At 36.9% G+C, this 12,670-nt stretch overlaps 1 protein-coding gene across 1 annotated transcript in view; it reads right to left on the bottom strand.

Moving 5' to 3' along the window:
* Window positions 1–12,670, bottom strand: part of LOC117910344 (DNA repair protein RAD50-like) — a 71,052-nt gene that overhangs the window by 17,466 nt on the left and 40,916 nt on the right. Inside the window, exons 6-8 of the mRNA XM_034824424.1 lie at window positions 9,381–9,609; window positions 8,981–9,159; window positions 8,711–8,881 (exon numbers count right to left, since the gene is read on the bottom strand). Of these exons, the coding sequence (XP_034680315.1) occupies window positions 8,711–8,881; window positions 8,981–9,159; window positions 9,381–9,609 (579 nt within the window). The remainder of the gene's footprint in view (window positions 1–8,710; window positions 8,882–8,980; window positions 9,160–9,380; window positions 9,610–12,670) is intronic.

Genomic DNA, 12,670 nt, shown 5'->3' with positions numbered 1-12,670 from the left:
ACATGTTGGAAAATACACGGGAAGCCCACTGACTGGAAGTCAAACAAGGAGAAGGAGGCACGAGCATTTGTGGCAGATCCTGAAGGGAAAGAAAGAAGTACCAATGATTCTGCTCTCTTTAGCAAAGAACAAGTGGATTGGCTGCAAAAGATGTTTAGCCAAGGATCATCCACTAACCCCGTTATCTCAACCGGATCCGCTGCTCAGAGAGGTAACTTCTTAACTGCTTTACACACAAAAACTGAAGATTCATCAAGTTGGATCATCGATTCGGGTGCCTCCGACCACATGACAGGTGATATATCAGTACTCCATGATTGTAGCCCCTGCCATGAGAATTACAAAGTAAGAATTGCTGATGACTCTCTTTCCACCATGACTGGTATAGGAAGAGTGATTATTTACCAAGACCCTAACTCTTAATCAAGTTCTTTTGGTTCCCAAGCTCTCATGCAATTTACTATCAATCAGCAAGCTTACCCGAGACCTAAATTGTGTGGCTAAATTCTCTTCCTCTCATTGTTTGTTTCAGGATTTGGCTTCGGGGATGATGATTGGCAATGCTAAGGAAAGCAAAGGACTCTACTGGTTTAGGGCAGCTGGAAAACAAGACTCTCAAGCACATCATGTATCTTTCTCTACTCCTGATCCTAGGTTAAACCTATCTTTAGATTCAAATAAAGAAAGTACCATCATGTTACTGCATTATCGCCTAGGACACCCAAATTTTATGTACTTATCAAAGATGTTTCCAGTACTATTTAAAAACAAAAATCCCAAACTTTTCCAATGTGAGATTTGCCAATTTTCTAAGCATTGTCGTAACTCTTATCCATCCCAAAATTACAAACCATCAAAACCTTTTTCCATTATTCATAGCGACATTTGGGGACCCTCTCGTGTTCACAATATCTCTGGGGCTAGGTGGTTTGTTAGCTTTGTTGATGACCATACTCGAGTTACGTGGGTATTTCTCATGAAGGAAAAATCAGAGGTAGGTTCTATCTTCAAATTCTTTCATTCCATGATTCAAACACAATTTCAAGCTAAGATCCAAGTGTTTAGAACAAACAATGCCAGGAAGTACTTTAATGTTATACTCGGAAATTATCTTCTAGAAAATGGGATTATTCACCAAAGTTCCTGCATTGATACCCCACAACAGAATGGGATAGCCGAGAGAAAAAATCGACACCTTCTAGAGGTAGCCCGATCTATTAGGTTTACCACTCATGTCCCAAAACAATTCTGGGGAAAGGCTGTTTTAAATGCTACATACCTAATAAATAGGATGCCTTCTAGAGTCTTGAAATTTGATACTCCATGCCAAACCCTTTCCAAAAACTTTCCTCTAAATCGGATTATAACTGATATACCTCTCAAGGTCTTTGGATGTTCTGCATATGTTCATCTCCCTCCACATCAGTGAAGTAAACATGATCCCAAGTCTGTCAAGTGTATCTTTATCGGTTATTCCTCTTATCAAAAGGGGTATAAGTGCTATTGTCCTTCCACTCGGAAAACCTATAACACTATGGATGTGACATTTCTTGAGAATGTACCTTTTTACACCAAAACTCATATTCAGGGGGAGAATCCAGTCAATCAGCAAGCAGAATATCAGTTTTGGGATGTGCCCGTGCCTGACTTTGGGGTGCCAGAACCTAATTTTTCCAGTGAACCATCTATGGCACCGGATGGACCACCATCAGAGTCACATCAGATTCAAGGAGACAAGGAGTCCATTGGCAAAGAACTTCAAGTTTACTCAAGGCGTCAGAAGAACCCTAAACCGGTGGACCTACATCCTGAGCTTCCTCCTGTGCCTTGTCAAACTAATGACCCGAAATCAAATCCCACCGGAGTCATTCAAGGTAATATTGATTCTCCTGTTATTACTGATGACATTAACTCTATGGATGATCTCAATAGGCCCATGGCCCATAGAAAGGGAGTAAGATCTTGTACTCGGCATCCCATCTCAAAATTTGTGTCCTATGAGAAGCTATCTCCTAATCTTCGAGCTCTCATCACAAATCTGGAGAGTATTGCTCTCCCAAACTGCATACAAGAGGTCTTACAGCATCCTGAGTGGAGAAAGGCAGTGAATGAAGAAATACAAGCACTACAGAAGAATGACACTTGGAAGATTACGAAATTACCACAAGGAAAACGCCCCGTGGGTTATAAGTGGGTCTTTAATGTCAAATACAGGGCAGATGGGAGGATAGACCGGTACAAGGCAAGGTTGGTGGCCAAAGGATTTACACAAACCTATGGGATTGATTTTCAAGAAACTTTTGCACCAGTTGCAAAGTTAAATACAATCCGAGTCTTGCTATCCTTGGCAGCCAACCTTGATTGGAATTTGCATCAACTAGACGTCAAAAACGCATTTCTCAATGGCGATCTTGAAGAAGAAGTCTACATGGAGATTCCTCCAGGCCTAAAACTCTCCAGTAGCAACGACCTAGTCTGCAAACTTCAGAAATCATTCTATGGGCTTAAGCAATCCCCAAGAGCTTGGTTCGAGAGGTTTACTAAGGTGATTAAAGGAGAGGAATTTTCACAAGGGCAATCTGATCACACTCTTTTCATTAAGAGATCGCCTGGTGGTAAGATTACAGTTCTTATAGTCTATGTTGATGATATAATTGTTACCGGGAATGATGAAGAGGAAATTTCCCAACTTAAAACAGTTCTAAGTAAAGAATTTGAGATTAAAGATCTAGGAACTTTGAGGTATTTTCTTGGCATGGAGGTAGCAAGGTCAAGCAAGGGTATCTTTGTATCACAACGAAAGTATACTCTTGACTTGTTAAAGGAAACAGGAATGCTTGGATGCAAACCCTCTAATACTCCTATGGATCCATTCAACAAGATAGGCTCAAAAGAAGATATGGTTGCTGTTGACAAGGGAAGATATCAAAGACTAGTTGGAAGCTAATCTACTTATCACACACAAGACCTGACATCAGCTTTGCAGTGAGTATGGTTAGTCAATTTATGAACAATCCCACCAAAGAACATCCAGAAGTCGTATATAGGATACTACGCTCCTTAAAGATGACTCCAGGTAAAGGATTATGCTTCAAAAGAGTGGCAAGCCGTGACGTGGAGATCTTCTCAGATGCAGACTGGGCTGGTTCCTTAACAGATAGAAGGTCTACTTCAGGTTATTGTACCTATGTCTGGGGCAATCTAGTTACTTGAAGGAGTAAGAAGCAATCGGTTGTGGCACGTAGTAGTGCAGAAGCGGAAGTTCGTGCCATGGCCCATGGAATTTGTGAAGGGATATGGTTAAAAAGGCTGCTTGAAGAACTCCAACTCGCTCCTCACGGACCTATGAAGTTGATGTGTGACAATCAAGCAACAATCAGCATCGCAAAAAATCCAGTCCATCACAATCGAACCAAACATGTTGAGATTGATCGTCACTTCATCAAAGAGAAGATAGAGCAAAAGATCATAGAAGTGGACTACATCCCTACACGGCAACAAATTGCAGATATAATGACAAAGGCTGTTCCTAGAACCCAATTTGACATACTTCTCTCCAAGCTGGGAATGATTAACATTCATTGCCCAGCTTGAGGGGGAGTGTGGAATTCCGGATTTATGGATGATTGTAGGATGAAATTAGAAGATATTACAGGCTGTAATTAGAGATTTGCTAGCTGTAAATAGTTGTAGATTATTTTCTATAGATAGAAGATAGTTTCCTCTCTTGTGGGATCTGACAGAGCTTTTTAAGGAATTACCAGGTTGTTGGTAATCTCCTATTTCCCTATAAATGTATATTTCTGCAGAGTAAATAATATGAAAGAAAATTCTCACAATTATCTTCATTTGGCATGAACACACTTGCATTGAAGAGGAAATCAAAGAGGCTACTTTTCAAATGCAGGACAAAGCATTAGGCACTGATGGTATTTCTTTAAGTTTATAACAAGAATGTTGGGACATTATGAGAGAGGATTCGACACATGCCTTCTCTAATTTTTATAGTACTTGGATAAGGGATATGAGCACCAATGCCACTTTTATGGCCCTATTCCTAGATGCCTTTGCTATCAATCTTTTGGGCTTCAAACCTATAAGTTTGTTAACTAGCTAATATAAGATTTTAATGAACATGTTATCTAAGAGGCTTCAAAAGGTGTTGCAACAGCATGAGACATTTTCTTGCTCACAGAGAGCTTTTGTTCCAAGGTAAAGAGATTCTGAATGCGATGCCTATTGCAAATGATTTGGTCAAGGTAAAGCTCAACTCAGAGGAATAGAGGGTGGTTTTTAATATCAATTTTGAAAAGGCCTTACGATCACGTTGATGCAACTTTCTTATACCATGTTTTTCTTAGGAAAGGTTTTTAGTTTAGATGGAGAACAAAGATTTGGGTATGTCTATCTTTAGTTGACTTATGTTATATTAGTTAATGGTGTGCCAACAGTTCGGTAAAGGCATCTAGAAGAGTTAAGCAAGAGGACTCATTCTATCCATTCCTTTTCACAATCGTCATGGATATGTTGAGTAGATTGATAAGCACAAAGGAAAGAGGACTGATATGAGGGTTTGAGGAAGGCATAGTCATGCCAAGGTTTCCCACTTATAGTTTGTTGATGGGACTATATTCCCTTTATATCCATGTTGGAGGATATTTCAAACATCAAGCTTACTCTTCTTGTATTCAAGTGACTATCTAGGCTTAAAATCAACCTTAACACAAGCACCTTCTCAAGGATTAATGCCAACTTTAGTCACCTTAACATGTTAGCTATCATATTAGGTTGTTCAACTTTTAAATGAACTTCATCCTACCTTCAACTTCCCTATGGTGAGAATCTTGAGCCCTTCCAATTTTGGAACCCAAGAGTTCCCAAAAAATTGAATGGGTAGATGAGAGTATGTTTATCCTTGGAAGGGATGATTACCTTGGTTTAATCCTATTTAGCCTACATTTCTAATTACTTTTGTTCAATATTCGAGATTCCAGTCAACGAAGTGGAGCAAATTGAGATAACCTAAAGGGATTCCTTGCCACCAAGTCACGGGAAGCTAAGAGAGACCACCTAATATGTTGGAATTAAGTGTGCACATCAAGAAGTGTAGGAGTAAAGGTTTTGTAAGGTTAATAAGCCTTTTTTGTGTCAATGGCTATAAAGATTTCCCAAGGTAAGTCTTTGGGGCATAAAATCATTTGACATCTATGGGCTACACTGTAATGGTTAAGACACCAACTCTCAAGCCAGATGATCACATCATTGTACTTGGAAGACTAAAGCACAAGTCTTTACAAATTTTTCTTGCTTAACTTACCTTTTTATCGGTGATGATACCAAGATTCATGCCTAGAAACATACTTGATGAGAGGACTGATCTTTGTGCTTCCAATTCTCTGATCTCTCCATTTACTTTCTAGATTGGGGAATATTTACCATATATCACATTTTAGATCATTTACCTCCTTTTAGATCCTACAAACTTAATTTCCATCTAAAGAATGAAGAGAACTTTCTATTGAATTTCTTGTAAAATACGCCTAATTAAAAAGGGTCTTATATAAGAAATATGACCATAGATCTATCAATAAATTTCCTTGATTCTAGCAGCTAACAAATGGGAAAAACAATCCCTTAAAAGTTAGAGATATCGAATAACAAAATATCCTTCTCTTTATTTAAACAAATAAAACTTAACTAAAAGAGGCTGCAACCCCTGATCTCCTCACATTAGCCTATAAAATAGGGCTCCAAACCCAGAATTCCATACTCCCCCTCAAGTTGACGCATAGATATCAATCATTCCCAACTTGGTAATCAAAGCTTCAAAAATGGTTTTTGGAAAAGCCTTTGTAAGAATGTTTGCAGTTTAAAGGCTTGTAGGAATGTCCAAGATCTTAATTATTCCTTCCTCAATCTTTTCTTTGATGAAGTGATTGTCAATTTCCACGTGCTTAGTTCAATCATAATGGATCAAGTTCTTTGCAATACTTATTACTGCCTGACACAAAACATCATCATTAACTTCTTGATAGGAATTTTTAATTCTTCGAGCAATCTTTTCAGCCCCCTTCACATATGCCATGTGTCATAACCTTGAACTCAGTCTCAACGCTACTTCTTGCAACCACGAACTATTTTTAACTTTGTCATGTAACGAGATTCCCCATATATAAGTGCAATAATCAAAGGAGGATCTTTTGTCTGTTATAGAACCAGCCCAATCAACATCTAAAAAAATTTCAATGTTCTTGTTTGTTTCCATTCAAAAGTACAAACCATTGTCTAGTGTCATTTTAGGTACCTGAGGATTTGATACATAGCATCAATATGTTCATCTGTTGGATTATTCATAAATTGACTCACCACACTAACCGAGAAACTAATGTCAAACCTTGTATGAGAAACATATATGAGTTTCCCTACTAGTTTTTGATACCTTCCCTTGTCAACTAGAGAGTTCCCTTCTTTCATTCCCACTTTACAGGTTGAATCCATAAGAGCATCAACAAGTTTGCATCCTAGCATTCCTATTTCTTTTAGTAGGTCCAAAGTGTATTTATGTTGAGAAACTAAAATGCCCTTCCTTGACCAAGCTAGTTCCATACCTAGGAAGTACTTTTAAGACTCCGAGGTCCTTGATTTCAAACTCCTTGGAGAGAATTGCCTTTAACTTGTTCATCTCCTCTTCATAATCTTTGGTTAAGATAATATCATGAATGTACATTATGAGAATAGCAATTTTTCCTTCAGGAGAGTGTTTGGTAAATAGTGTATGATCTGACTACCCTCGAGAATACCCATGCCTCTTGATTGCTTTTGTGAGCTAGTCAAACCATGCTCTTCAAGACTACTTAAGGCCATACAATGACTTCCATAGACTCTGTTGAGGCCATACAATGACTTCCATAGACTCTATTGAGGCCATACAATGACTTTGGTAGTTTATAGACCCTGCTGAGACCATACAATGACTTCAGTAGTTTATAAACTTTGTTGAGGCCATACAATTCCTGGTGGAGTCTCCATGTAGACTTCTTCCAAGTCACTGTTGAGGAAGGTGTCTTTGACATCTAATTGGTGGAGAGGTCAATCTAAACTGGCTGCCAGTGATAATAGCACTTAGACTGTATTTGGTTTATCTAATAGAGCAAATGTCTCCTGATAGTCAATCCCACAAGTATGAGTGAACCCTTTTGCGACAAGTCTTACTTTGTACCTGTCCCTTTCGCGACGGTTTTATATTTGACATTAAAGATCAATTTACATCCTAAAGGTTGTTTCCCTACTGGTAATTCTGAGAGTTCCCAGGTTCCATTCTTCTCAAGAGTTTGGATTTCATCTCCAATTGCTGCTCTCCATTCTGAATTTTTTAGAGCTTCTTGTATATTGTTTAGAATTTCAATATTTGAGAGATTAGTAACAAAGGCATGATAACTTGAGGATAAATTTCCATAAGATACAAACTTGGAAATCAAATGTTGAATACACGATTTAACACCTTTCCACCAGGCAATAGGAATATCAAGGTCATTACATCATAAAAGGATTCATGAATTGTATTACCTAGGAGGGAATCGAAATTGTCTCAACTCGGATTGGACTCTTGGTTTTACTCAGGGAGTGTATATGCTCTATCTCTCTTCAATTTTTTGTTTCCTTGAACAAACACACAACTATTTGTTATTTGCATGTTGTGTGTGGGTTTGAGAATCTGTCTTGAATGGGTTCGGACTGGATATTTTGAGGAGAAATTGGTGCAGACAAGGTAATGGAATTAGATTAGACAATATCCTCATTTAGCCAAAACCGATATTCTTATGTGAATGTCTTCTCCCCCTGAATAAAAGTTTTAGGGTAGAATGGTTGATTTTCAAAGAAGATTACATCCATAGAATTGTAGAATTTTCTGCTGAAAGGCAAATAACATTTGTAACCTTTTTTGTTGGGAGAATAATCGAGAAATAAACACTTTATGGCTTTAGGATCTAGTTTACTCTGTGTTGTTGGTAAACATGAACAAACACAGTGCAACCTAACACTTTTAAAGGCAAGGAGGAAATGATCCAAGCTTGTGGATAGGCCTGGATAAGGGTTTTGCAACGGCTTTGAAATCTTAGGACTCTAGATGACATCCTATTGATAAGATAGGCAGCAGCAAGGACAACTTCCCCCCAGAAATATTTTGGCACGTGTTGTGAACATAAGAGACCCAACAACTTCAAGGAGGTGTTTGTTTTTCCTTTCAGTAACTCCATTTTGTTGTTGGGTGTCTACACAAGAACTTTGATGACAATATGACCGGATCCTACTATAAATGAAAATTAAATATGAAAGAAAATTAAAATGAGAACTACAATGAAAATTATGGATCCACTACTGAAACAACAATTGTTAGTACAGCAATTATATTTTTTTTAAATAAAATAACTGAAAGCACAAAATAGAGTGCAACCTGATACTCCTTAGAATATACAGGATACCCCCAAAGAGAAAAAAAAGGGGAAGGGGGGGGGGGGGAATTATGATTACATGAACTATTCAAAGCATAAGAAGGATCAAAATTAAATATGAGATTGCAAAAATTCATGAACTGGGAAATTTTAGGTTTCTATAAGAAGACTTCCTTTCCTTAGTTCTAATTTAAGATCAGGATATTAAGGATACAGATATATGCTTGTAAGCGTAATCAGGCAACAAAAGAAACCACCTTTTTATCTTGCAGGTCCTTCTCAAGATCCATTAACCTTGTTTTTATTCGGTTTGTGAAGTTCAAAGCAATTTCATTGCTGAAGGGGACACTGGGAAGAGACCCTAAATTATTCCTTGCAAAAAGTTTTTGAATAGTTGAATCTCTTTCATTCTTCAAGGAGGAATGAACCTAAAACCCCAGAGAGAGAGAGCAAATTAGTAATAATTTCCACCCTAACTGGACTACTTTTACTAATATAAAAAATATATACAGATTCATGGATATTACTTCAGCTTCAGTTTGAAGTTTGCTTGTCTCCCAGATATAGTCATTGATTGTCTGCTTAAGGAAAGAACCTTTTGTCTCTGTGTCATCCATTTCCCTCTCCAACTTGCTGATTTTAGATTCTAAGAGTGCAATTCTCTCTTCAAACTTGGTTTTCCATTCGTTTAATTCTTCATCAGTGTCTGACCAATTCGCCAAAGAATAGGAAGTAAGAAAAAACTGTTAAAAGCATAAAACATTTGCACAAACTGGTCACATAAGCCTGTAAAGCAGAACTTACATAGTGACACAGAGAAGAGAGTAAAGAAAGATAATTTATACCACTATAGTAAAAGGGATTGAGCAGAAAAATGAAACACAATAACAGAGAGTCTCTCCTGCTTCTGCTATACAATTGACAGACCTTCATTCTCCTCAGCAAGAGCTGCATATTGTTTCTGCTGCTCCTTAAACAAGGTGCTTCTTTCAGCAGTTTTAGTTGATATCTGGTCTTGTAGCTTCCGCAAGTCTTTTAAAGTTGCTTCAGTATGCTGTATCTTGGCATCCACATTTTGGATGTTATTTTCCAATTCCTGCATTTGAATTTTTAATGACTCTGTTTTCTCTTGATCTTGTTCAATGCTTTCTCGAAGCTGTAAGAAAAAAAACCTCAGATTAATAAAAATCACAATCCTAAAGCAAATTTTCATCAGAAAATAAACATCAAAATAAACATCAGAAGATTCTGGCCATTATCCTCTTCAGGGCTTTTTTCAGTCAAATCCTTTTTTCTAGCATTATCTCAATCTTCTGGATCTCCTCAAGACTTTCCTTCAAAGTTCGTTTGGAATTCTCAAGTTCCTTTCAAAGTGAAGTCCTTTGTCTGGTTAGTGGCACACAAGAAGGTGAATACTAATGACATGCTACAAGTGAGAAGACCCTACAAAGCCTTTAGTCCTGATATTTGTATTATGTGCATGAAGCATGGGGAATCAACAAATCATCTTTTTCTTCATTGTTCCTTGACAATTGGGTTATGGCACAGGTTATTTCAGTTAGCTAAGATGGATTGGGTTCCCCCAAGGAGCATATATGACATGATGTCCATCAAATTTAAAGGCTTCGGTAATTCTAAGAGAGGGATAATTTTGTGGCAAGCTGCGAGCATCACTCTAATTCGGGTTGTGTGGTGGGAAAGAAACGCAAGGATTTTCGAGGATAAAGCAAGGAATTCAGAGTTCCTTTGGGACTCTATTGTTTTCCTTGCTTCCCTTTGGGCTTTCTATTCCAAGACATTTAAGGGGACTCCCCTTAATGTGATTCAACTGGATTGGACAGCGGTGTGTACTCCATAAGGATTGGTCCTTGGTGGGAGTTCGTTTGTTTTATGTGTTTTTTCCTGTAATTTAGTTGTCTTTGGTGGGAGGATTTCTCATCCTTCTTCTTGTACTTCTTTTTTCTATCAATATATCTTTGTGTCTTTTCCAATCAAAAAAAAAAAAAAAAATAGCCCCTGAGGCCAGGCTCAAGTGGCAACAAGTTGGAGCGGGATATGGTAATGGATCCTAAGAAAACCTTTTCCTAAATAGACCAACTTTTTTTCAATTTTTTTTATCAGAAACTAACTGTTTATTAATATTAATTTTAGATGCAACATCCTTCCAAAATACCAAGGATGATCAGAAGAGGAAAGCTAACAAGAGCAACAAAATAATCATACTGAAAAATTTATAATAAATGAACTTTGGCGGGTTTTTTTTTTTTTTATCAGAAAGAAAATATATATTGATAATAGTAAAGTTGAAGAGAAGAATGAGAGGTCCCTCCCACAAAGTACAAAACCTGATCAAAGTAAGGTTATACTCCATTGTACGAGGAGAAGTATTGATAAAAGCATGTACAAAATATCTCCAAAACCAAAATCAAACTCTCTCAAGAATTACAAACTGAAAGCCAACTAAGTAGAATAACATTAAGTGGAATTCCTCTTAAAGGGGTAGTATAGGAAACCCAAAAAGAGGAGTTGAAATGAATAAGATCCCATACCATCCCTTCCATTTTGCAATTTTCCTCAAAAATTCTAGCATTTCTCTCTTGCCACACAACCCACCACACAGTGATGCATGTGATATGCCAAAGAATCTTGCCTCTAATTGAATTCCCCAAGCCTCTAAACGATATAATCATCATATCTCCAATACTCCTTGGTGGAACCTAATACATATTAGCTAAATGAACTTCTATGTTTATTACTTCAATCTATTTTTGAAGAGCTATGAAGCTCTATATGCATGTGTGTGGTTGAGTCATAGTAAAATAATTTAGCATGGAGACACACATGCAGACAAAAATGATGGGTGAACAGTTCACTTAGAGTGAGCAAATATGCCTGACTTTATGTGTGTGTTTGAGCCCTAGTACAATAATACAGCATGGGAGATGCACATATAGAGATGAAAATGATGGGTGAACAGTTCAACCTGAATGAGCATATATACTAGACTCATTTTTGAAGAATATATATTCTTACATTGAGATTCATAACATAAACACTCAAATATGAAGAAATTTTAAATAGAAGCTTCTCCAAGTTAGCTTTGCTTTTCAAGTAATTGACCTGAACTCTAGCTCTAGTGTTGGGATGCAACTGTACCAAGTTGTGAATAGAGTGCCAAGCAAAATGTTGTGGCTTTAGTAAAGGTGCTGATTGGAGTCAAGAACAAAAATGCCATGATTTATCAACAAAAGATTGCTCAAATATTGTATATTCCCGGTCAGTAGATTTCGAGTTTGAATTTAGGACAAGATAATTAAACAATGTAATTAAATACACATTCTAGTTGTAATTGAGCTTGAAAGGCAAGCAAAAGGCACCTAAAAGCAACCAGGAACGATCAAGTAGAGTTTGCATTCAAAAAAGGAAAACAAGGGCAAGACACTTAAACTTCCAATAGCGGATAATAAAACTATGTTTAATTATACAAATGCTAAATTGAGGAATGAGATTGAATGAACTTTTAGTGTTCAAAGTCATGAATTTCAATCTTGGAAACTAATGTACGACATAATTTTTGAGTGCAAAGGAACATTCTTATTACTTGTATACATAATGATCCTTGAAGAACAATAATGCATTTTTCGAGAAATTTGATAATGATGATTTTGAACTCACAAGAGTAATGAAAATTTGGCATCCATAGATTTAGAGGAGTTGAAACACAATCTAATTACACTTACATGCTCAATTTGCATAAGCAAATTATAAATGAATTATTTAGTAATTGAGTTTGAACTATTTTTTTTTTGTTATTTCAATTATTAACAAGTTTTATTTAACCATCTAATTGTTTTCATTATTTCTAGGGACCAATCCATATGATACTTTGTCAACCATATTTTTTTTTTTATCAGAAACGAAGAAAAATATATTAATAGAAGAAAAGATACAGAAGAAAGAAAAGATACAAAAGAAAAAGAAGAAACCAAGGGAAGGATGAGAGGTCCTTCCTACACAAACTGAACAAAGGAGAAAACTCCCAACAATAGAACTCTAAAAACAAAGAGAAACCCCAACATTCTTCAAACTTTTGAAGCGCAAACCGCAATCCAGTTAAGTTGTAAAACACTTAGAGGAACTCAAATCTCATAACATCTCTTCCGTTCACCCTTTATCCTCAAAGATCCTATTGTTTCTCTCTTGCCACACCATCCAAA

This window comes from Vitis riparia, unplaced genomic scaffold (genome assembly GCF_004353265.1).
Source record: "Vitis riparia cultivar Riparia Gloire de Montpellier isolate 1030 unplaced genomic scaffold, EGFV_Vit.rip_1.0 scaffold717_pilon_pilon, whole genome shotgun sequence".
Classification (NCBI taxonomy): Eukaryota; Viridiplantae; Streptophyta; class Magnoliopsida; order Vitales; family Vitaceae; genus Vitis; species Vitis riparia.
The sequence above is the reverse complement of the archived record's forward strand: the minus strand, read 5'-3'. Positions and strand labels throughout refer to the sequence as shown.